Source organism: Gymnoscopelus braueri (assembly GCF_963280865.1).
Source record: "Gymnoscopelus braueri genome assembly, chromosome: 8".
NCBI classification, from domain to species: domain Eukaryota; kingdom Metazoa; phylum Chordata; class Actinopteri; order Myctophiformes; family Myctophidae; genus Gymnoscopelus; species Gymnoscopelus braueri.
In genome coordinates, this window is record NC_137609.1 from 31,932,483 (window position 1) to 31,958,706 (window position 26,224).

The following is a 26,224-nucleotide window of genomic DNA, read 5'->3' on the forward strand; positions in this document are numbered from 1 at the left end:
TTCTCAAATGTATTTATTTAATAAGCTTTAAAAAATAGAGACAATAGTATAGATCTGAGCTTGTAGAGCTGCTGTTTTCATTAATCGTTTGTGCAAAAAAAGTATACATTTAAAAGTGGTTGACTTCCCTTTCAAATCACTCACAGTGTAAATTGAAAATGTCTTCCAAAAGTGGAAGACATCACCAACGCTACTAGTGGTACTAGCGAACAAATAATTAAATAAAAAAGGAAGGAGGGAGAGAGTTCAAAGTTCCCCATCTCTTAATTTTTTTTTCCACTCTCACTTCCATTCTGTTCCGTTTTTCTCTTCTCTGTCTCAGGCTGGTCTCACTGTATGTAAAGGTAGGTCAATTATTTGTTTCTTCATTTGTGCCTTTATTCTTTCACACCTTCCTGGTTTCTACTTTCATTATCTTCTTAATTTTTTCTCTGAGTCCATTTTTAGTTGATTAAGATAGTAGAGAGAACATGTCTACAGGCCGGAATCATCTATCTATCTTTTTCGGCTTTCTCTGACACTTATTTCACTCTTTCTTTTCTTTTGCTCTTTCACCCTTGTCTTTCACTCTTGCTTTATTGTGTCAAAATTACACAAATGTAATATAAACGTAATTCTACAAATGTTTTACCTTAATTCCTCTTTTATTATACAGATGTTAACGGAACTACCACCATTATTCTTTGGGTTTCTGTAACTGTCTTATAATGTCAACTAGCCAGAGCAGCAGAGTGGAAGAAATCCAAAAGATGAACGTAGCAATCAGCCTGGATCAGGTTAGATGTCGGCTATAATATTACAGTTTAACTGTATCTTATTTGTTTTCTTTTAGAAATGTTGGCAAAACTAACATAACTGAATTTTTGTATTCATAGCCTAATTTTTAGAACTTTTGGAGCAAAAGAAAAAGTCTTGCCAAAATGTACCCCCCCCCCTCTCTCTCTCTCTCTCTCTCTGTCTGTCTCTCTCTCTCTCACGGACTCTGACCTACTTCACATGGTCGCTGGTTCAGTAGTAGCCTACAGGCAGTCATTGTAATGACACTAAAGAAAACAAGAATTGGGTTAAATTTCAATCTGACAGTTACTACTTGTAAAGGGCAGGGAATGTAACAATTTGCCACAAGCTACAGTAGCAGAAAAAACCCTGAATCACTAAATTCAGGGTGTGAGCATAAGGAATGATATTGAATGAAAATCTTAAAGTACCAATTTAACTACTCCTACTGCTGCTGCTGCTGCTGCTACTACTACTACTTCTACAACGGCTTCATCTTTTTCTTCAGAAAACTGAAATAAAGCATGTGTTCTTGCTGTCCCTATGCCGCAGGTCCACTGAAAATTTCACGCCATGGAAAGTCAATCAAAAGCCGGACGTGTGAGATCGGTTGCTGCCAGCGTCTCCAAGATCCCCCTCCTCTTCATCCTTCTTTACCTTTTTGTCTGCTCCCTCGACATCCTCAGCTCCGCCTTCCAGCTGGCAGGAGGTACGCTGCCTTCATCATGATGATCATCATGACCACCACCATCACCCTCACTGTCGTTCCTCAGAATGTCATCTCTTACATCACATGCCAGCTACTGCAATCCATCTCTCTTTTCTAGTCCCACACTTATATTCAATTATGGCTCTTTTTAACTACAAAGGTGTAACCCAGAACCATCCATAACCTGAAACTTTCCATAACCTGTGAAATACTGTGATTCTTTTGTGTTTACATATCCGTTATAACCAGAGCCATCCCTGAAGGGCAGGTAGGCTACATCATTAAAAAAAAAATTGCAAATAGCCGATGCTCACAACGTGTAAATCTACTATTTTCTAAATGTTTTCAAAAAACATTTTGAAAGTATCTTTTCTGAGTTCTGGGTTCTGAGAACTGGGGTTAGTAGCACCTCCTGAGCAGGGCCCAAATTAGGTTCCAAGGCGAGAGGACCTTATCTGAAATCAAGCCGTAGTGTATGGAAACAAATCCAGAAACCCGCTTAGTCCTTAGTTGTAGTCGAAAAGTACCATTATTCTGTCTCTCTCTGTCTCTCTGCGTCCCAGGCAGGGCAGCGGGGGACATCCTCCAGGACAGTGCTGTGCTGTCTAACCCCGTGGCAGGGCTGGTGGTGGGGATAATGGTGACGGTGCTGGTGCAGAGCTCCTCCACCTCCACGTCCATCACCGTCAGCATGGTGTCCTCTGGATGTGAGTTACTAACGTCGACACAAGAACTATAATAGTATCCTATACGCCACTGTTATGCCACATTATTTCAAAAGATTTGAAAAAGTTTAAACAAAAAAAACTTTTCAACAATTAAAAACAATTCCAACAGTTCCATCAGTATTTCATAAATAAAATGAAAAAGACAACAACTAATAATTTACATAAATAAATAAATAAAACGTTTAAGAAGTAGTGAAATAGCAGATACAAGGCTTCGCGCCGCGTTGTGAGCTTGTAGATCTGATATTTTCACTAGGCAAACGTCTAATTTCCCTTTTGGGTCTTCAGCCATTAAGTTTGAGAACCAATGCTATAGGCTACGCTTACCGAACCTGTCCTGTAGAAACAAAAGGTATGATAGACATATATCTGTGCATCCACTTGTTTTGTCTCTGTCTGTACATCCGTCAATCTGTTTTTCATTCCATCCCATAGTACTGAATGTTCAGTCTGCTATCCCTATCATCATGGGCTCCAACATTGGGACATCAGTCACCAACACCATTGTTGCTCTGATGCAGGCTGGGGAAAGAGATGAGTTTGATCGGTAGGCCTATATACGAGTATAGCCTGTGTTTGAGTGGAGGTGTGTGTGAGTGAGTTATTTTGCGTGTGTGCGTGTGTGTCCATGCACGTGCACACCCACTTGCGTCCGTTCATTTGGGACCGACTGTACAGCAAATGAAAACATAAAGCATTTTTTTTTAAATCAAACCTTTAACAGGGCATTTGCTGGAGCCACAGTCCACGACTGTTTTAATTGGCTGTCCGTGCTGGTGCTCCTCCCCCTGGAGGCTGTGAGTGGCCTCCTGAGACGTCTGTCAGAGGCGGCAGTCGACTCCCTCCAACTCAGGACTGGAGAGGAAGCCCCCGAGCTCCTAAAAGTCATCACTGAACCTCTCACCAAAATGATTATACAGGTGCTGCTATACATCACTGAACCTCTCATCAAAATGATTATACAGGTGCTGCTATACATCACTGAACCTCTCACCAAAATGATTATACAGGTGCTGCTATACATCACTGAACCTCTCACCAAAATGATTATACAGGTGCTGCTATACATCACTCAACCACTCACCAAAATTATTATACAGGCGCTATTCACTGTACACATGACACCATGTACAGTATACTTGGTACTGTTGGTTTCCATTCCCGCCATTTAACCACTTAAGTCATATATACTTTGTCGTATGACGAGTAGCGAAATTAGCCAATCTGAAAAAGCTTGAAAATGTTTCAAAACGTTTCAAAATCTGCAACAATATTTTTTGTCGCAGAGAGAGAGAGAGAGAGAGAGAGAGAGAGAGAGAGAGAGAGAGAGAGAGAGAGAGAGAGAGAGAGAGAGAGAGAGAGAGATTGATTGATTGAAGATTGATTGAATGCTTTATTTAGAAGTTTGCAGAGAGAAAAAGCACTTTGAAATTACAAGTTCAACTAAAAAGGATGAAAAACCCAAAGAAGCCTTTTGGCTTGATTCAATAGGGGTCCTCACATACTCAATTCATAAGAGTATGAGATAAGAGATAAGAGAAAGAGAGAGAGAGAGAGAGAGAGAGAGAGAGAGAGAGAGAGAGAGAGAGAGAGAGAGAGAGAGAGAGAGAGAGGGGGAGAGAGAGAGAGAGAGAGAGAGAGAGAGAGAGAGAGAGAGAGAGAGAGAGAGTGAGTATGTGTATGTGTATGTGTATGTGTATGTGTATGTGTATGTGTATGTGTATGGCAAATGATTATGACAGGAGTTCAAACCTGTGACATGTGTAGTATCTGATATTTTAACCTTTGCCCACTGAGCTAACCACATCATGTGTGGTGGATGACACAAATGAAACCCGCCTGTGAAAGCTGGAAAGTGACGTTTGTTGCTGTAGCGGGCTGTGGTACTACTTTTTTTTTCCTTTTTTCATAAATTGATACCTTACTTTGTCGTTTGACTGACGGAAAGATAGCTGATCTACAAGCTCACATTGCGTCACATCTGTGATTGTAGATCTGCAATTTTTGAAATGTTTTGAGAAGGAAAGTGAAACTGGTGTGTCTGTGGCTTTTATAGAAATGTAACCAATGAAAAGAGCTTGTGACTAAATACATTGGATCCATTGAAACACATGTTATTTTTTTTACCATTTCCTGAAAAGTAACAGTTTTGGACATACAAGGTTTACACCTGACAGCGGAAATATGCTGTAATTCATTGGCTCTGTCCTCATGTAGCTGGACCCCTCTGTCATCACAGCTGTCGCTACAGGAGACCAGAGCATGAGGAACAGGAGTCTGGTGAGACACTGGTGTCAAAGCACAGCCATCGCAGTGCAGGTATCATACAGCTGTTATATCTAGAGTTTACAAGATTATGTGCATTTCAAAAAGCATACAAAAATGACTAATCAATTGACAATGTCTTAAATTAATCGATAAATTGACCAGCATGGGACAGCCCTAATGTGTTTGTGTGTGTAAGCTTTTGTATGTGCCGACTTGCGTTTTCACAAGTCAGTGTATGAGTCAAGACACAGTTCACGCACAGTTCCTCTCTTTTTCTTTGAAATCATAGTCAACCCTTGTATGGCCTGGTTGTTCATAGCATCTAATCTTTGTCTTTCACACACTGTTTTCTCTCAATCTCTTTCTCTCCCCTTTTCTCTGTCTCGGCTGACAGAAGAATGAAACAGTCTGGAGTGCACACAACCACTCTCTGTCAGAACAAACAAAGAAATGTAAGACATTTTTTTAAAGTATGTCTCTTGTCTTGAGATGAAATAGGTCTGTTCTGCTCAAGTTCTGCTGTGCTTGTCAGGAATGACTCTCGAACATGAAGGCAGGACCCAAAAGTAGGAACTCAAAACACAAAATCAAACGCAGAAGGCAAGAGGGGAAAGACGGCAAAACAGAAAAAACTTAAGAGGGAAAAGGGGACAAACTGGAGAGTTAATATTAAATCAAGCTAAAGCTATATCCCTCTCTCTCCCTACTGTCTATTTACTTTACATTCAGGGTTAGCATCCGTTCATAGCCACTAGTCTATTATCTTTTTCTCTTCTCTACCTATTTAGATATAATTCATGTTGTATAGTCTCTGTCAAAGTAATCAGTTACCTTACCATTAGATTCAAATCCATCCGTCTGTCCGTCTGTCTGTCTACGTGTCACAGGCAGCCATCTATTTGTGGACAGCTCTCTATCAGATGTGGCCATAGGTTTGATCCTCCTGGGCTGCTCTCTGCTGGTGCTGTGCAGCTGTTTGGTAGTTCTGGTGAAAGTACTGGGCTCATTGCTGAAGGGCCAGCTGGCCACCGCAGTCAACACAGTTATTAATACAGGTCTGTCTAGAGGCGCACCACAGACGCACGCATGCACGCACATACCAGTGGTTTTCAAACTTTTTCATGTGAAGGACCCACACAATTCATAAATGCACCCTTACAAGATTTGTGTTGTATTCTTTTCTAAATAGCAGCTCTACAAGCTCACAACTTGTAGATCTGCTATTTCCAAATACCGATGCATATACTGTAGGGTTAAAGTGGCAGATTTTGTTGCTTTATTAACACATTTTGCAGAGGACCCCTGGAACCCCCTCAAGGACCCCTGGGGGTCCCCGGACCACACTTTGAGATCTGCCATTTACTAGACACCATCATTTGTTCTCACACTTTCCCTCTCCTCTCCTGTCCAGATTTCCCCTATCCATTTGGCTGGCTGGCAGGTTATCTAGCTCTCTTAGTGGGAGCAGGCATGACCTTTGTGGTTCAAAGTAGTTCTGTCTTCACCTCTGCAATCACACCGCTCATAGGTACGACACACACACACACCCACACACATGCGCATGTGCACACGCACACGGCACACAGCACACGGCACACGCACATCACACATGACTTGTCTGGAAATACTTGTTGCATTTAACGTATGAAGGACCCAATCAGGTATTGGTGTGATCAGCATTGAGAGAGCCTATCCTCTGACGCTGGGCTCCAACCTGGGAACCACCACCACAGCAATACTGGCAGCCCTGGCCAGTCCTGGAGATAAACTGGCTGCATCAGTACAGGTACAGACACACACATACACACACACACACACACACACACACACACACACACACACACACACACACACACACACACACACAGAACACACACACACACACACACACACACACACACACACACACACACACACACACACACACACACACACACACACACACACACACACACACACACACACACACACAATCTTCTCCTGCAATGAAGAATACCGTAACTCTCCTCTACTCTACAGGTGGCCCTGTGTCATTTCTTCTTCAACATCCTCGGTATTCTGTTATGGTATCCAGTACCAGCCTCCCGCCTCCCCATCCGTATGGCTCGTGCCCTCGGCAGATGTACTGGCAGGTACCGTAATAATACCAATGTATTATGCTATAACATGCTTTGCATTTAATGAAACCTCAATAGGTTAAAATAAATAAGGATTAAAAACAACACAACACAATACAATAAAACCCCGCAGGTACCGCTGGTTTGCTGTGCTCTACCTGCTGGTCTGTTTCCTGCTCCTTCCCTCCGTGGTGTTTGCTCTCTCCATGGCTGGTTGGAGGGTGTTGGCCGGGGTCGGGACACCGCTGGGTGTGGCGGCCATCTTTGTCGTGGCGGTGAACGTGCTCCAGGTGCGGAGGCCAGAGTGTCTGCCGTACAGGCTGCGGAGCTGGGACTTCCTTCCTGTCTGGATGACCTCCCTGCAGCCCCTGGACAACCTCATCACCAAGGTGACACTACAATGCAGACGGGGGAATGGTAAGTAGAATCATGTCGTATTTAGATAGATACAGTGTTATATAGGAGATTTGTGATTGTTGTAGGTAACACACTCCTCAGTTCATTATGCTGTTGTAATAATTCTGCTTGAACTTGAGTAGTTCACCCAAAAAATAAATTACTTTTTTTCTATCGATTAGTCACCCCATGTAGACTTGAATTCATAGATTTCTTTTTGTTTTTTGTCGCATTCTTAAGCCAATAATTTGATTACCGGCGGAAAGATGCCTATATATCCGGTAGGAGACACAAAGAAGACTCTTTGTGTCTCCTACCGGAAATACACCGGGTCATGAAATTATTGGCTTAGGAATGCGACAAAAAAATAATAATTCAAGGCTTCATGGGGTGTGTAATTGATACAAAATAAGCAATTTAGTGAACTACTCCTTTAACTTAACTCCTGTTATAGTCCTGAATTCAGATTCTAATGAATTCCTTCAGCAAAGCTTTGAGAAGTATTTTTTATTCAGGTTTTTATTCAGTTAAAAAAACCTGTTCTTGCATTCCATTTAACAAACCTGCCAACAAACATCACTTCAATTTCAAGAACTTTATTGTCATAATATAATACAGGTACGGATCTCCTCTCAACCTCTTCTCAAACAGATTCTCAAACTTTCTGTTCTAGTACATCCGCATACATCTGGGATGTATGCGGATGTCCCCATGAGACATGAGATGGTGATGAAAATTACATTGTATCACGTGGCAACTATAACTTGGCATTAATCCTTGTTTTGTGTTCCTAGGTGGGGATGATGTAGGTAATGCTGGCCCGTCGACAGTGCTGGAAACCATTGCTACAGCTCCTATGAGAGGAATAGACAAAATGATGCAAATGGAAGGTGAAGGAGACAGTGACAAGAAACGGATGACCGGAGTAGTTGACAAAAACTCTGCTCTCTGCTACACTGAAAAACACGACACAAACAACACCACTCCGTTTTCAGCAGGAAACAATATAGAAGACATGTATGTTCTGTATTCAGTAGATGTGAGCACAGGAGCTCACACTCAACAGTGCATTAAGAGCACTCATTTATAGTGTTACAAGCACTTTAGGAAAGTTTATACAGTGTGGTGTCACAGGATTAGAATACAGTTTATGTTAGAACTTGTGGCTTCACATACTATGTTTGTGTGCATGGACAATTTTAACTTATGATGACACTATCAGGAGTTATATTGTGTTGTTTAAAATTGTATAGACTGTGACATTAATCTCACCATTAACTCGGGTTAATGTTCTCAGACTTGTGGCTCAGTCAGTCGGGACAACCTTCCAGTTGAAAGTGACATCAAGGCAAAGTGATATGTTATGTTACGTTAGTGTAGAGGTTCACAATATCTGTTGGTGCCTCTAATATAAGGTCATGGCTGTGAACCCCAATGTCAGTGGTATGCCTGCTTCACTGTTTTATTTCTTCCGAAGCATGTCTGCACTCGCTTGCATTTCACATACAGTAGGTGGCCAGTGACTTTGATCAGTTTCACTTTCAAAACCTTTGCATCATCCATGTCACACAAACAGAATGCGACGCGTTTTGTTGATATAACTAGTTTTTTCATATAGAGTCCTATCCACAATTCCACCATTTAACTTCAATCCACATTATAAAGACCATTGGTGTTGTGTGCCGCATTCTGAAGTTGATCATTCTCACTAGCAGCAAGATGGTATAATAACCATAAGAACCATAGCCACTAACACTTTGTAAACAAACCCATATAGGCCTACAGCTGGAATGTTTAGCTGTTATTGTGATATTGTATTATGTATGTACAGCACGATGAAAAAAACATCAGCGGGAGAGTTCTAGATAACAAACCTATAAAGTACAAGTTTTGTATATGTATGGCTGACTAGAGACAATATTAGGTTTATTTTCCCATTTTCACTGCTACTGCAGTCACTTTAACCAGTTGTTTGATGCTGTAGGTTAAGTAGATCAGACATGCGTTCATCAGCTGATCTCCATGACAAAAATATCGGGAGAAAACGTTGTTGCTGGCAAAATAAACTTTCAAAGAAGTAACAACCAAAAGTGTCATTAGGCCTACTGCAATTCAAATCTTCTAATACACGCGTAATAGAGGCCTATCATGGATGGTGTAAATCATTCTTAGAGTATTTCAAGTACAGTAATTATTAAGTAATTTGTTTAAAGTTCCTTTCCATATGTGTGCATGCGTGCATGCATTTGCGCATTCATGTGTGTGTGTGTGTGTGTGTGTGTGTGTGTGTGTGTGTGTGTGTGTGTGTGTGTGTGTGTGTGTGTGTGTGTGTGTGTGTGTGTGTGTGTGTGTGTGTGTGTGTGTGTGTGTGTGAGAGAGAGAGAGAGAGAGAGAGAGAGAGAGAGAGAGAGAGAGAGAGAGAGAGAGAGAGAGAGAGAGAGAGAGAGAGACCATTCTCTGCACAACACATTGATAGAGGGCCCACTCCCTCTCTCCCGATCCCTATAGGCTTAATCTCTCCCTATGTTACAGTAAAAAAGCTTGTGGCGTGTCTGGTGGCTCAGCCAGTTAGTGCACAGAACATGATGCTCCTTATGAGCTTAATTTAGGTTCAACCCCTTTGGTACAACATTCCAGAAAGTGACATCCATGCAGGCATTTTATTTCCAAAGTGACAATAGTTATTTTAGTGTAGAATACCAGTTCTGCTGGTGCCTCTAATATAAGGTCATGGTTGTGAACCCCAATGTCAGTGGTATGCTTGCTTCACTGTTTTATTTCTTCCTAAACATGTGTGCGCTGGCATTTATCATAAACACGTTGCATGTCTGCCAGGCACATGAAAATAAACTATTGCTTAAACGTAGCCAGGCGCAAAACGTTCAAAGCTCTTTCCTGTAAGCTATTTCTTTAGCCTAATGTGTGATATGACTGTTATAAACCACAACTTGTCGCTTCTTGGGGGGGATGGTCAGTGCTCTTCAGTTCATGTTCAGTGCTCTTTCCTGCATGCTATATTTCTTTAGCCTAGCAGTGTATGATATGACTGTTATAAACCACAACTTCCTCCATCGCTTGTTTCAACAGCAGCCACAGATACAGCCTTACTGCAGAATGGGGGGGGGGGGGGGGGCATGCTTCTTTCAGAAGAAGGAATAGAGGCAAATTGTGTGTTAAATGTTTAAGTAACAAAGAAACATTTATCCATTACTCACCAACAATGTATATAACATTGTACTTTGTGGTTGCATAATGGAGATATTTGATATTGATATGAGTAATGTGACTGCATCTCGTTGAGACTTTGATGAGACAGGTGTAGAATTACTGGTCTAACTTAAGTCATAAACTATTATTGTCTCCGCCAGGCCGAAAGGCATGGCGAGAGAGTATGTTTTCCACCCCGTCCGTCCGTCCGTGTGTCCTTGTGTCCGTGTGTCCGTGTGTCCGTCCGTCCGTGACCAGCTAATCTCCGCCACCGTTGGCTTGATCGCAGCGAAACTGTGCACACAGACTCCCTGGATGCTAATTCCAAACTTCTGCCCCAAATTTTTCACATGGGCCTTTTATAGTGCCACCAGGAGGCCGATTTGTGCAAAACATATTTTTTGACAGTACTCCTACAGATTTTGTCCAAAAATCTCGCAAATCGGTACACAGTATCTCTATAGACATTAAACAAAATGGGTCTTTCAGATTTTTCATATCCTGATTGGCTAAAAATGGCTTCCAAAGTTTGCAGGAGTGCTCCGTTTTGAACAAAATGCCTGAAATCATGAACACAGCATGCAATTTCCGTGAAATTTTGCACGCATATTTCCACTATGCCGAGGAAGAAATGCCACTTGAATTTTCAAATCAGCCTCATGGTGGCGCTATAACAGGCATATTCGTGTTTTTACCTATAACTGCACCGATCTGTGTAAAACTTTGTATGCGCACTCCCTAGAGGTCAAGGAAAAACCTTTGCCCTGCAATTTTTACATTTGCCACCAGGAGGCCGACTTAAGTAAAACACATTTTTTTATATTACTTCTTCCGATTTTATCCAAATTTCACGCAAATCGGTACACATGATCTCCATAGTCATGTGATCAAGACGGATGTGTTTGATTTTTCATATTCCATCCTCATTGGCTAAGATTGACATCTAAAGTTTGCAGTAGTGGCTTGTTTTGAACAAAATTCCGCAAATCATGAACGCACCGTCCGATTGCGGACACATTTTGCACGCACATTCACACTATGTTGAGGAACAAATGCCACCCTTTTAACATTGGCCTGTTATAGCGCCACCAGCAGGTCTAATTTAGCAAAACTTTTTTTTTTGCACAAAATGCCTCAAACCATGAATGCTGTGTCCGATTGCCGTGCAAGGCCTAAGAACAAATGTAACCCTTTAAACATTGGCCTATTATAGCGCCACCAGGAGGCCACAATAACTTACCTGACCTGGCGGAGACCTGTGCTCCGAGGAGCACTTTTTCTAGTTTCAGTTTAGCCTTTGTTTAATTGAAGAACATTAAGGCACATCCAATTGTTGATTTGTTCAATGCATTTACTCAGTTTTTGTATTGGACTACAGTATATAGTCCTCTAGTGATAATGGTTATGTAGATTTGTGTATCATCTGCAGACACTTTCTGACAAACCACAAATCAAGCTTTCCAGCAGATAGAGAACTGAGAAAAATAAATAAGGAACTGAAATCTCAGCCATATGTATGTATTGGTGTACCATACATAGGTCTAAGTCCATGACTACACCAAGGTTTTTGACTTGAGAAAATTATGGCACTTCCAATTGTTGATTTGTTCAATGCATTTACTCAGTGTTTGTTTTAGACCATAGTCCTCTAGTGATAATGGTCATGCATATTTGTGTATCGTCTGCATAACTATGGTAGCTTATTTTGTTGTTTTCCATAATCTGAGCAACCTGATGGTGAAGAAAGGGAACCTGGAAAGACACTTGCGGACAAACCATTTGACTAAACATTTCCAGCATACAGGGAACTGAGAAAATTAAATAAACTCCCATGTATATTTACTGATTTACTAAAAAGTACAGAAATGAGCCCACAGCAATTTTCGGTGCATGTTATTTCACTCTGCTCTATTTCAGTCCGACATTTGAGATTTATAGACATTAAATGGCCTCAGAGGAATAGTTACTGGTGCTGCTGTTATGGGCATGTGAATGTTAAAGTAATTTTGCATTAGATTAATACTCCAAATTGTATTGAAAAACAAACAGACAAAATATTAGAACCACCCCACTCAAAAGCTGATAATCCTGCCTGAATTAGGCCTATACTTCGTCAAGAAGGTGTCACGCTGCAAAAATAGCAGATGTACAATGTCACAACACATTACAGGTCTGACATTTTTGTTGCATGACACTGGTGTGATAAACAATAAATCAAGCATTTTTAGGCCTTGTTTTTTGTGTGTGCAAATGTTTGCATATAGGACTAATGATGTGCCCTTAAAGGAGAATTTTGGACTAATGTTTTCTTACCTTTTCTATGACGTTATGATATCTTAGAATGAACGGTACAGTAGAAAAATGTCATAACTCCATCCCGGGTCTGCCACAGCTTAAAACGTGCGCCAATAGGCCTTGCGCTAGATCGCGTATTTTAATAGCTTTTTTAAAGTTTTTTTTTTGTGAGATCTGACGTTCATAGTGACAGAACACGGTAAAAAAAAAAAAAAAAAAAAAGTCTCGCTAGACGAGATCGAAATCTCGAGATTTCAATATTTTTTTTTCCACAGTGTTCTGTCACTATGAACGTCAGATCTCACCAAAAAAAAGCTATTAGAATACACGATCTAGCGCAAGGCCTATTGGCGCACGTTTTAAGCTGTGGCAGACCCGGGATGGAGTTATGAAAATGTTCTACTGTACCATTCATCCTAAGAAATCATAACGTCATAGAAAAGGTAAGAAAACCTTAGTCCAAAATTCTCCTTTAAGGGACGTCGGGGGTGAATGTACGGTTGCCACCTCCTACTACATCCTGCATGACAGGTCACATGCAGGTAACAGAATCAGAAACTCTGCTTTGACTGCAGTAGAACCTCAACAACACTGGACTGACTACAGTACCTGCTCTAATCATTCTGCTTATACTGAAGAAATGAACTCCTCCGCATACATCATCATCATCATCATCATCACAGCTCTGACACTGTTAGAAAACGCACACGGTATGTTTCAGTATATCTGCATATTGTCATCATTTTACTTTTTACTTTTTAAAGTGTTTATTCTTGCAAATATATATTTTCGTATATATTTTTCAATCAAACATATTTGTAATTCAAACTGAGGGAAGGAGGAAGACAATTGAACCGCATTAAATGCACAAAATAATTATCACTTGTTTACTTACTATACTGTATACCTTACATACTGACTCAAATTGATTGGCACAGTGTCCTTTTTCAGCACAGAGTGCCGCACTATGAGCTTATATCTGCTATTTTTTCTAAATCGCAAACATTTTAGCAAATCTTTGAATATATATACATATTTTTAAAGCAAACATCTTTAACTGAAATCTTTGCTTCTGGGGGTACCTGGAACAAAATATTTTGAGAGGAGGGTCTGCGGCCAAATACATCATTTTAGGAGGTCCTTGACAAGGTTTTAAGCACCACACCAACATACGTTTTTTTCAGAAAACTGTTTCAGAAAATTTAGAAGACATTTGAAGAATTCCCAGAAGCAAAGATTTGAGTTTCAGTTCAGTTCAGTTCAGTTCAGTTTTTTTTATTTTCGGATAATGGGCACATACATAGTAACAAATAACATTTCATTATTATAATTATTTTCTCAGCAGTGTCCAAGATTCCGAAAAGGGGCTAGGGAGAAGCACTAGGCTTGTCGGGCCCTGCCCTGTAGTCTTACAACTCTCTTTTCTTAATTATTTTTTTAGTCACAAAGCACGCCCCATGGCGTACTTACTTACGTATACGTTATTCATATATACATATATATATATATACATATATACATGGTATGTGGTATATACTTTCAAATGTTCGCTTAAAAAAACTAATATATTCAAGATTTTTCAAAAATAGCAGATCTACGAGCTTGTATATCTGCTATTTTTGAATAGCCAAAGAAATCAAAAAATTACACAGATGTGTTCCTGGTCTTAATGGGTTAATACAAATTCATAGTAAATTGCTTTAAATAATTACAAATAGGCCTGTAAGTTGTAAACAAACAACTTTTATAGGTATTAGGTAGTTTTTGATCATACATTTAGAATACAAACTGGATATTTGAATTACTGACATGTCAGGGGAAAAGGATTGATGTTTCTCCCACCAGATGAAATAAATACTTCAGTAATTTCATTATGATACTAAAATACTATATTTGTTTGTGCTTTCTTTCCCCTATCAGGTTCTACATTGTGTAATTTGGCAGAAGGTAATGAAACTCAGTGTTTTGGAGCTCTGGGGTCGCCTCTATTAATTCATTTGACCTCTACTAATGAGGAAGACATTAAGTTAACTAGAAGCAGACAGGGCAGGACTATCACTGTAATGAAAAAAGGGAAAGCCTCTCAGGGAGAAACACTGTATGTGGAATGTGAAACTCGGTGTAAATATTTACCCAATGGAACATTAAGACTGGACTTCTCAATGAGGAACGATTCTGGCGTTTACCTCGTTCTTTCATTTGACTCAGCGGGTAAATTAATGCGGAAAGCCTGGATGCAACTTCAAATACAAGGTAGGCCCAAAAGACACATTTCTCCCTCAATAATCAAGAAGTTAAAGATGTAGTCTGGCTTACTGGTTTATAGAAAGCATTCAAACTAAAAATGATATTCTCACCATTGCATTCGAAGTTATTAGTAAAATTATTTTGTCAGAAATTGTCACACGTTATAATTTAAATGGTAACACTACAATGAGAATGTATGCATCACATGGTGAGACTCATTGCAACTCATGATGATGATACACATTTAAACAAATAGTACAGTTTTTGGCTCCACAATTGAAAGCTTAATACAAGAGATATACATTATTGTGTGTGCATGTATGTATGTGTGTGTGTGTGTGTGTGTGTGTGTGTGTGTGTGTGTGTGTGTGCCTGCCTGCCTGCGTGCGTGCGTGCGTGCGTGCATGCGTGCATGCGTGTGTTCCAGCTCCTGTGTCAGAGCCGAATGTGTCTCAGGTGTGTGTGTCATCCGAAGAGAAGAAGGTCAGCTGTTCTTCAGAGGGAGATGACCTTGAGTTAATCTGGCAGCTGGACAACCAAGTAATGACCCTGACCACCAACCAATCACTGAGCAGTGCCACACCTGACCATGCCAAACTGAGCAGCATCAGCTGGGTCAGTTTGGTCAATGGTCAATTAGTGGGACCCTTGACTTGTGTTGTTCAGAACAAAGTCAGCATCAGTCAAACAGTCATCCAGCTAACAGCCTGTGAAGGTGAGAGAAGGATCATTCTTGACTTTCTGTTGATGTCAGTACTTATTTTAATCGGTAACCATTTTGTGCCCCTGCTGAAATGCACTCATCTTAATTCATGTGGGGGTGCAAAATGGTCAAATAAAATCAACACACAAAACAAGTGTGCGCTCAGTAGAGGGCAAAACTCCACAAGGAGGCATGCCCTATAGTACATTCTCCATCGTTGTGTGTGTGCATGTCTTGAAAATGTTTTGGGGTTGTGTACATGTCTGAAAAGACACATAATATGAGGCAACATGAGGAAGCTAGGGCTATGATAAAGAATGCTGATTGTTAATCAATTCCGTATGTCCATCTTTGCATACATGTGGACTGCTGGGACCAAAAATCACTACAGTACAGTGGTATACTTCACAGGCTTATGAAATGATAACATCATTTCACAGCACTTGCAGTGTTGCACTAAGTGACAGTAAACTTTTTTATCATCAAATTCATGTTAAAATTTGTTGTTCAGCAGTCCATGTGACATGGACGAAAACTATGGTAAAATAATCATCCAATGTATTAGTACAAAGGAATTAATTAAAACTATGTACAATACACAATGCACAATGCAAGGACTAACTTAACCATCCTAAAGTGGTGCAATAATTCACAATGTGCTGCTTGTGCAGAAAATGTAAAAAAAGAAAAAAGGAAAAAAATGTTGATTGAAATAAGCAATCCTCTTTTACTCTATACAGTATGTGAGCTATCATGAATAATATAAAATAATCAATGTTTCTCATTGTATTTCAGTCCTTTTAAATAAGACATCTCTTTGCTAGCAGTGTCTGGGCCTGTGGAACAGTGTTCTCTAGAATCTCTACATATAGTTGCATAGCTGAGGGAAGATGTTTTAGGTTAAGGTGACTTTTTTTTTTTTTTTTTACTTTAATTCGGTTCATTCGGTTCCAGAACACATATTGCACTAAATCCCCCCCAAATAACGACCAACAACAACAGGCACATTATGCAAAAATGTTTTTAATATTCTTTTTTTTCTTCTCTTTTTTTTCATAGATCAGCCCCCCCAGCTGCAGCCCCCCCAGCACCCCTACTTCCCGCGGCTATGTATAGTTGGACTAATTTCAGGACCACTCGTTGTGATTCTACTGATGACCCTGCTGCTCTTGCTGTGTCGATACAGATCATCCAAAGGTGAGTATTACTACATTAGATTATATCTCAATCATATCAATACATTCACTGAGGAATTATCTTTCAAATATATTGAATACAATGGCATAACAATTTGAAGGACAACGTACAACATGGCCTTTTCTTTTTCTACAGGTCTATGTTGCGTCAGGTAAGTACAGTATTATCATTGTATTCTTCAACAAGACAGTGTTGGATTTAATCTTGTTTACTTCTTCATGCTGCTAAACAAAAACATTTATATTTTAATTTATAGGCCCATTCAACCTCAGGGAACCAATCATGGCTCTGCTGCAGACCAGAGGGCCAATCAGAGTGGAGCTCCAGATGCCATATACACTCCGCTGCACCACGGTCAGTCTTTGAACCAATCATGTTAGCTCTAACCTGAACCTAAATGAATTAATAACTGTAACTTAAAGCGGCACTATGTAACTTTTAATGAATAAAAGGTAATTGTGTCCAATCTGTATGGTAGAGTATGTTAATACAATATAACTTATACAATTGTATGTTGTCTCCCTGCTCCTCTGTTGAGACATTTAGATTGTGTCGAAGGTCATGTCTCACCTAGACACAGGATCTCGCACGAATTATGACCTGATGGTCAAGATTCAATGTATCCCCTGAGCAAGCAGGCAGGCTCTATTTAGCTCAATGGTAAAAAGGTCAGCACTTGTGCAGGAAACTGGGTTCAAATCCGCGGGTAGAAGAAGATCCGCCCATTTTAAGTGTTAACTTTGATGTGTCGCTAATCACTCACCATCATTGAAAGGGACGTTGAGTTATTTCAGAGAGTCCCGTGTCCTGCAGGCTGTCGACCCCCTCCGTTGGCATAATGGGAGCCTGTGTAAGAGTGAAAATCGTCTATTATAACCGATGCAAAGTTAGTATTTTCTCTACTACTGCTCATTGTGGAGTCTCATGATACTCAAACGTGCACTGAATGTCGCGAACGAGCTATCGTTCATGGAGAACGAGATGATGCTGGTTGCTTACTTCTTCCACAGACGCCAGGTTCTGTGGAAGAAGTAAGCAACCAGCGTCATCTAGTTCTGCAGGAACGATAACTTGTGCACGACTTTCAGTGCATGTTTGAGTATCATGAGACTCCACAATGAGCAGTAGTAGAGAAAAAACTAACTTTGCATCGGTTATAATAGACGAATTTCACTCTTACACGGGCTCCCATTATGCCAACGGAGGGGGTCGACAGACTGCAGGACACAGGACTCTCTGGAATAACTCAACGTCCATTTCAATGATGGTGAGTGATTAGCGACACATCAAAGATAACACTTAAAATGTCCGGATCTCTCCTTTAATAGTTGTTAAAGATCCCTAAATATTCAGCACAACAATTGAATGGGGTTGGAGATGTCCTCTTGGGTGGGGTGGAATTTGGCAATGATTAAATATAAATCTCTTTCGTTTGGAAGTTTTTTAAAGTAGTAAAAAGAAATCGACTAATTAACAGAATCATTTAACAAATTGAAACAAGAAAGTAATCAATTTGACCTCTTTAATGCTTGTTTATTTACCAGGCAACACAGATATCTATGGAGTACTGAAGCACTCTGATGACTATGAAAACGGTACAGTATATTGTTTAAATATTCTCATGTCTTACAATGTTACAGTGTTAAAACAAGTTACAATGTAGATTAGTAGAATCCGTTTCCAGAATTATTCATGTTTTGAGGCAAAGAGGTTGTTAAGGACATTTCCAGGGAGCAGACATCTGTGTGATCAGTTACGATGGAACTAAACTTGAGTTCACTGAACAACAAAACTCTGATGACCGAATGAGAATGTAAATACACCTAGGCCTACCTACATCAAATTATTAAAGTATGACCCACATTCAGCAAAGCTCAATAGTCTTTCAACTTGTGTTTAATGTTTTACTGGGAGGTATGTATCATCTGCAGTTTTCCACAGTAAAAGCATGAATCTACCATAGTAGATACATAAAATCCAGACTTCATGTTTCTTCAATGACCGTGTATCTCTCCTGTATTAAATGTATAATGTAACTTTGTGTTAGGTCCTTAGATAGATCTGTACAACCTAGTCTCACATTGCCAGACAATCTGACATCTGCACCTACTGATACGTCTGAGGACATCAAAACCCGAGGACAGAACAGCCACTAACAAACCTACACCTACTGCTTTGAAAACCAATCCGGTCATTGCCCTTGTAAGACGGACTGCCCTAAAGACTTTGGTTTGGTTCTGCAATGCAGTTTTTCTTTTGTTATTTAAAACAAAACTGGAAAATCTGTTCCAACAATCATGCACAGAGACCAGCCTTTTCAGGTTGGTAAGGTTGAGAACTAAACATTGTGTGTGAACTTGTCTTCTGTGTGTGTGTGTGTGTGTGTGTGTGTGTGTGTGTGTGTGTGTGTGTGTGTGTGTGTGTGTGTGTGTGTGTGTGTGCGTGCGTGCGTGCGTGCGTGCGTGCGTGCGTGCGTGCGTGCGTGTGTGAGTTGTGATGCAGAGATGTCCTCGGCAAAAAATATATATAAATATTTCTTTCAATTAATCGACTAATTTGTAAAACTGTTCATGTATAATTCTGACTATGGAATGGTGTTTGTATCGTTTTAGGAAACTACATAGAAAATGAAGATGTAGAGTGTGGAAATAAAAAAAAAAGTAACATATCTCTAAGTGTAAGAGAGATACAAATGTGTTATAACAGTATTAACCTGAAAGATTTTTTCTCTTTTTGCTTTATTGCACCTTTGCATCTTTATTAAGTTTCTTATTCAATCTGATGCCTTGAACTGTGTCAACAATATACCATCGTATATATTGCCTTAAAATAAATTAACTTTCTTTTAAAAAAGATGTCTGTTCGACAATGACAACTTTGTATTTAAAAGCCTCTAGAATTTATTTTTTTGAATAAGATTTTATAAATATATATTTTGATATTTATATGGCTATTTAGTAGGGCATGCATCAATAAATCAGTTTTCAGTATTTAAGCATTCATTGAACTAATTTCCATTTCTGTATTATTATTATTGCCTTCTTAACTTTTAATTATTTGATTTCGTCTCTTTGCTCACCTGGACAAAGGACATAACATACAGTACAAGAGAAAATAAATATTGCAATTCCAATATTCCACACATGAAATTTCCTGGTCAATCAGGGAATGTGTCCAGCCACGTGTGTCTTCTTACTATGACTGCAGTAACAGACTAAGTAATAGTAATAGACATGTATATAATACTGTACATTGCCAAAACCAACTTACAGTACAGTTGACAATAAGAATGATTTTTTCTCCTCTAGATGTCAGCGCTGTGCAATAATGCACATGCTTCCGAAAGAGAGTGATGTGAAGTGTCCTTCAGCCCCGTTAAATAGTTAAATCCTAGAAATGTGTGCTGTGCTGTGAATTATCAGTAGATAGAGTGTAATATTTAGATAAATGGAGTTAAAGTATTTATCAAACAGTTGAATTTCAGTACCATAAAATATTAATAACAAATCATCAATATAGTAGCCAAACCAGGTGATACACAGATGGAAGAACTAAATGAACATGCACCAACTAAATACAATGCATCATGGGTAAATTTAACACACTTTGTCCTCACTATGTTGTTATTTTCACACCATCCTCTACCACACAGATCTCAGCCTCGCCCTCTTCCTATCTATATATATATTTCATTCTCACGCTCATGCTCTCCCCAATTCTGCAGTAAAAATAAAGCTACAAAGTTTACTTTCATTTTACAAGTCTGCAACAGAGACTGATACTAAGAAAAACCTTGTTACTATGACACAAATACTGTAAATGCACAATGTCCAGCACAATGGGCGGCAGTGGCTCAGGGGTAGAGTGGCCGGGTAGAAACCGCAAGGCTCCCAGTTCGATCCCGGGCTGGGGCGCTCCCCTAGAGTTAGTGTCGAAGTGTCCTTGAGCAAGACGCTGAACCCCTAATTGCTCCCGATGAGCAGGTTGGTGCCTTGCATGGTTTCCTCCGCCATCGGTGTATGAATGAATGTGTGTGTGAATGGGTTAATGGCACAATCAATGTAAAGTGCTTCGGATTAGGGTTTAACACCGGGAATCCCGGGATGCGGGAATCCCGAGGTTATTTACCGTCCCGGGAACTGACTTCGGTTCCCGGGATCCCGTTTTTTTTTTTCTTGTTAGAAATGAATACTAATTAGTAGAAAGGCCTACAGCGCGGAGGAATTACTATTATAATTAGCCAAGTTACTTGCCGCGTTGCCGACCAGGGCAGGGTCCCATCGTCCCGTTGTGAGAACCAATATGGGACGCACTGAATGTAACAGTAATGCACAAAATAAAACACAAGTGGCCGTGATGCCCCCCTGCCTGCCCTGCGCACGCTGATTTCACCGTTTCCTCTGCTGTCAAACAGTATACACCAGTTGACTAGTTGAGATTCAACATCAAGTGAAACGCTGCATAAACAGTGGGTAGGTTTGATTTCGAGCCTATATTCCAGCTTAAAATGCGCGCAAGCCAAGCAATGCTTTTGATAGAGAGAGAGGAGAGACTGGAGAGAGAGTGAGAGAGAGAGAGAGAGAGAGAGCATGAGAGAGCGCGTGCGAGAGAGAGAGAGAGAGAGAGAGAGAGAGAGAGAGAGAGAGAGAGAGAATTAGACCGATGTGGTCCGATTTTTTTATCATCATTAATGTAGCCTACCCTACCTACACTTGCATTTTAGAACGTTCAAACTACCATTTTACTAGAACTACCCAGTAGAACAAGTGAACTGCACAACAGCTGTCTGTCTCATTGATTGTCAGTGGCAGCGCATGCATGTGCACTTGAAAATCACACTACAAAACCCGACATTTGATCAACAACAAAATATAGATTAATACATTTGACAACATACAGCCAACATCCCAAAATGGAGTCTTAATATCCAGCAAGTAGCCTAATATAAATTAATAACTGCAAACAAATTACAAGTTTAGGCTATCAAATCAATATCCTACAAAAGTAGAGATAAGCTGTGACCTCACCGGCGCTCTGATGGACAATAAATAAATAATCCTTTTGCAAATTCTCTTGTCAATAATGATACAAATGGAACGTTTATTTCAGCAGCTAGAGTTTGACATTGTTTGAGTGCGTGTTGGGTGCACAGCGCAGCTCCTCGTTTAAGTTAATTGTCTTCACCCGCTGCTGCTGCGCAACAGGGCAGATCTCCGCCAGGGCACTATATTATATTTATATATTATATTTATATGATTTAAAAAATCAACTTAAGTCATTATTAGTGCAAGTTCATAGGTGGACACAATAGGGACATTTGGGCACCTCAATATAAAATTGGCTATTTAAGTATCTACATAATAATGCATTTTAGTGGGTACTTCTTTTTTTTTTTTACCCTTTAACGGGAATTCCCGGGAAGCCCGGGAAAAGGTCTGAAAATTCCCGGGAATTAAAATTAGCTATTTCCCGGAAAATGTTAAACCCTACTTCGGATAGAAGCGCTATATAAATGCACCATTTACAATACTTGACTTTTACTTTCCTGTACTCATTATTGTTGTAGGCCGCAATGACATTTTAAAAGAGCAAATGAACCAAATCCAAACTATGCAAACATAGCCTACAGTTGTTTTACTATTAAGAATTAAGCTCTAATACCCTATTACTGTAATTACATAATTAATAATAAGAGTTCTAGATAACAAACCTATAAAGTACAAGTACTGTATGGCTGACTAGAGACAATATTACGTTTATTTCCCCATTTTCACTGCTACTGCAGTCACTTTAACCAGTTGTTTGTTGCTGTAGGCTAAGGCTACAGATCAGACATGCGTTCATCAGCTGATCTGCATGACAAAAATATCGGGATAAAACGTTGTTGCTGGCAAAATAAACTTTCAAAGAAGTAACAACCAAAAAGTGTCATTAGGCCTACTGCAATTCAAATCTTCTAATGCACGCGTAATAGAGGCCTATCATGGATGGTGTAAATCATTCCTAGAGTATTTCAAGTACAGTAATTATTAAAGCTATACTAGCTAACTTTTTCAAAAAAACTAAAGTTAAATTGTATATCTTTTGTGAGTGGCAAATGTTTCACAACACCCACTCCATGAATTTCACCCCCGAAAGCCTTTTATAAACTATTTTCTATTGAAACGGTGGCGGGGGCGTCCTTCCCGTGAAAATGACATCATCCAGCCGGGAAACGGAAACGGAAATGGACCGGTTTCCTGTTTGGCCAGGAACTACCGCACTGGTTTCCTGTTTGGCCTGGAACTACCGCGCTAATAACAAAAAGGAATTTCACGCTGTTTTTACAGTTTTTCACAATTGTTAACACACGTTTCTCAAAACAATAACGGCTTTCTCAAAACTGCACACACAAAACTGAAAACCTCACACACAAAATGCTAAACCCCACACTGCCTTTGCAAGATTACTCTTTGCCATCAAATCTTTTAACTGTTCACAAAATGGAACTCGTGTTTTCATTTGGTACACACAGCCATATTTTCAAATGACACACACATACCATTCATTACAGTACACACAAAATGCTAAACCCCACACTGCCTTTGCAAGATGACTCTTTGCCATCAAATCTTTTAACTGTTCACAAAATGGAACTCGTGTTTTCATTTGGTACACACGGCCATATTTTCAAATGACACACACATACCATTCATTACAGTACACACAATAAGCATGTGCTGCACACTACCAAACATTTACAGCACACTGCAGGGCAAAATTGAAAACACAATCATATAAATGGAACACACCATATGAATGACAATGACTCTGGAGAATGAGACATTTCTCCTTTTGTAAAATGACTCAGTGTAGGCCTACTTTTTTCATAGTCAAACATAAAACAAAACACAAATATGCAGCCAAAAATGTTTTATTTCTCTACATGATTTAGGCAACATGCCTCCGGTTCATGTCTGGCCAGAGGGCCTCATCCACATCATAGGCAATGTTCTCCCTGTCCAAGCAGCGTTGGAAGAAACGCCTCGAGTGGCGCATGAAGCCCTGACAGACCTCAACAGTGACTAGGGCTGCAATCGATTTTCACGATTTTTGTATAATGACATTTTTCGATTTTGAATTGGAAAAAAACATATTTTACTAATCGAGAATCATTTGTTTTGAAAAAATCGGAAAAGAATCGGAATCGTGACCCCAAGAATCAGAATCAAATCGAATCGTGAGATAGCAGAAGATTCACACCCTAACAGTGACGTCGCCAAGCCTCCTCCATGGCCTGGAGCAGTGGGACCCGGCTCTGTGGGTTCCGTTCATTTACCTTCCACCTCCAAGCTCAAAAGAACTCCTCAATGGGATTCAGGAAAGGAGAATAAGGTGGAAGGTACAGAACGGAAAAATGTGGGTGGTCCTGGAACCACTCACGCACTGGAGCAGCCCGGTGGTGCAAATTGCTCACCAGACCTGAATGTTTAGAGATTTGACTATTTAGGTGTTATAGATTGATGCTTTGAGATTTTGCGTGAGAATTGTGTGCAACAACTGAACATTGTGTGTAGTGTTTGGACAACAAAGTGTGTTGTAGATTGTTGCTTTGAGATTTTACGTGAGAAGAGTGTGCAACAACTGAACATTGTGTGTAGTGCTTGGATAACAAGGTGATAATGTAATGATTGTGATGAGTGTAAAGAAGGAAAGTCAGAGTCTAATGCAAATAAGGGAGTGTGAAGTAGTGCCAAATTGGGTCGAGCGATTAGTACATGAAGTTAAGGTTGTGAAAATGGTGCAGAATTTTCGCTTTTTGTGTGTTAACAATTGTGAAAAACTGTAAGATATTATAGGATTTGAAGATGGAAAAACAACAGCAAAAGAAAACACAGCTCACGGTAACTAAAGCTCCACTGGCTAAGAGAAACGATCCGCAGATAATATAAAACAATTAAAAGAACGCTTTTTGAAACGCTTCCGGTGAAAACAAATGGAATTCTGGGTAATGCAGGACTGCGCTAAATAATTGCAATGACGGTAGTGACCAGCAGAGGTTACTAAAAATCGTTATTTGTGGACCTGCCTTGTATTGCTTTAAGTAATTTGTTTAAGGTTCCATTCCATATGTGCGCATTCATGCGTGCGTGTGTGTGTGTGAGATCGAGAGAGAGACCGTTCTCTGCACAACACATTGATAGAGGGCCCACTCTCTCTATGCTTCTCCCGATCCCTATAGGCCTCAGTGCAACCGCATGCCTACACTATATGTTACAGTAAAAAAGCTTGTGGAGTGTCTGGTGGCTCAGCCAGTTAGTGCACAGAACATGATGCTCCTTGTGAGCTTAATTTAGGTTCAACCCCTTTGGTACAACATTCCAGAAAGTGACATCCATGCAGGCATTTTATTTCCAAAGTGACAATAGTTATTTTAGTGTAGAATACCAGTCCTCTAAGGTCATGGTTGTGAACCCCAATGTCAGTGGTATGCTTGCTTCACTGTTTTATTTCTTCCTAAACATGTGTGCGCACGCTTGCATTTAACATATATGAACATAAACACGTTGCATGTCTGCCAGGCACATGAAAATAAACTATTGCTTAAAAGTAGCCAGCCGCAAAATGTTCAAAGCTCTTTCCTGTGAGCTATTTCTTTAGCCTAATGTGTGATATGAGTGACTGTTATAAACCACAACTTGTTGCCTCTTGGGGGGGATGGTAAGTGCTCTTCAGTTCATGTTCAGTGCTCTTTCCTGCATGCTATATTTATTTAGCCTAGGAGTGTATGATATGACTGTTATAAACCACAACTTCTTCCATCGCTTGTTTAAACAGCAGCCACAGATACAATAGCCTTACTGCAGAATGGGGGGGGGGGGCAGCGTGAGAGAGAGAAAGATGTGGATGTGGTAAGACAGTGTTTTGAGGCTGGTGTGAAGATAACCATTGGTGCATGTTTTCTTGTAATTAAAAGAGGGGTGTAGTTCAGCAGAGTGAAGAAGGAATAGAGGCAAATGGTGGGTTAAATGTTTAAGTAACAAAGAAACATTTATCCATTACTCACCAACAATGTATATAACATTGTACTTTATAGTTGCATAATGGAGATATTTGATATTGGTATGAGTAATGTGACTGCATCTTGTTGAGACTTTGATGAGACAGGGGTTATGAGTTGGTGTCACATTAGCTCTGTGTAGAATTACTGGTATACCTTAAGTCAGTCCACCTTAAGGCCAAGTTAGCTCATTTCATTAGCTTGTTACTCCGTGACATTGTGTCTAATGTTGGGTTTAAACCACAAACAGAGCCAATAGATAGGGATCATCAACATGTCTGTAAACGGACAAACGTGTCCGTGGCAAGACTTGTCCATGTCCGTGGCACATTTTTTATATTGGTTAAAATGTGTCTAAGTGTCTAAGTCATGACTACACCAAGGTTTTTGACTTGGCTAGAGGTGTTTAACATTACCGATTGGAGTTAGGCGCTGACTTTTAATCTGTTTCCCGTGGCTCCATAAACTATTATTTCAGTTTTGCCTTTGTTTAATTTAAGAACATTAAGGCACATCCAATTGTTCAATGCATTTACGCAG

The 26,224-nt window shown here is 40.0% G+C and overlaps 1 protein-coding gene across 1 annotated transcript; it reads left to right on the forward strand.

Moving 5' to 3' along the window:
- Nucleotides 1-1,350: 1,350 nt before the first annotated feature.
- LOC308090772 (sodium-dependent phosphate transport protein 2A-like) lies at nucleotides 1,351-8,085 on the forward strand (the record flags this gene model as incomplete). The annotated part of the gene is made up of 12 exons (XM_080436038.1): nucleotides 1,351-1,486; nucleotides 2,050-2,193; nucleotides 2,650-2,761; nucleotides 2,939-3,134; nucleotides 4,432-4,533; nucleotides 4,877-4,934; nucleotides 5,370-5,537; nucleotides 5,894-6,010; nucleotides 6,144-6,268; nucleotides 6,502-6,614; nucleotides 6,733-7,016; nucleotides 7,790-8,085. 12 exons carry the CDS (start codon nucleotides 1,351-1,353, stop codon nucleotides 8,083-8,085), a joined length of 1,851 nt encoding a protein of 616 aa, XP_080292164.1.
- Between the last annotated feature and the right edge of the window lie 18,139 nt (nucleotides 8,086-26,224).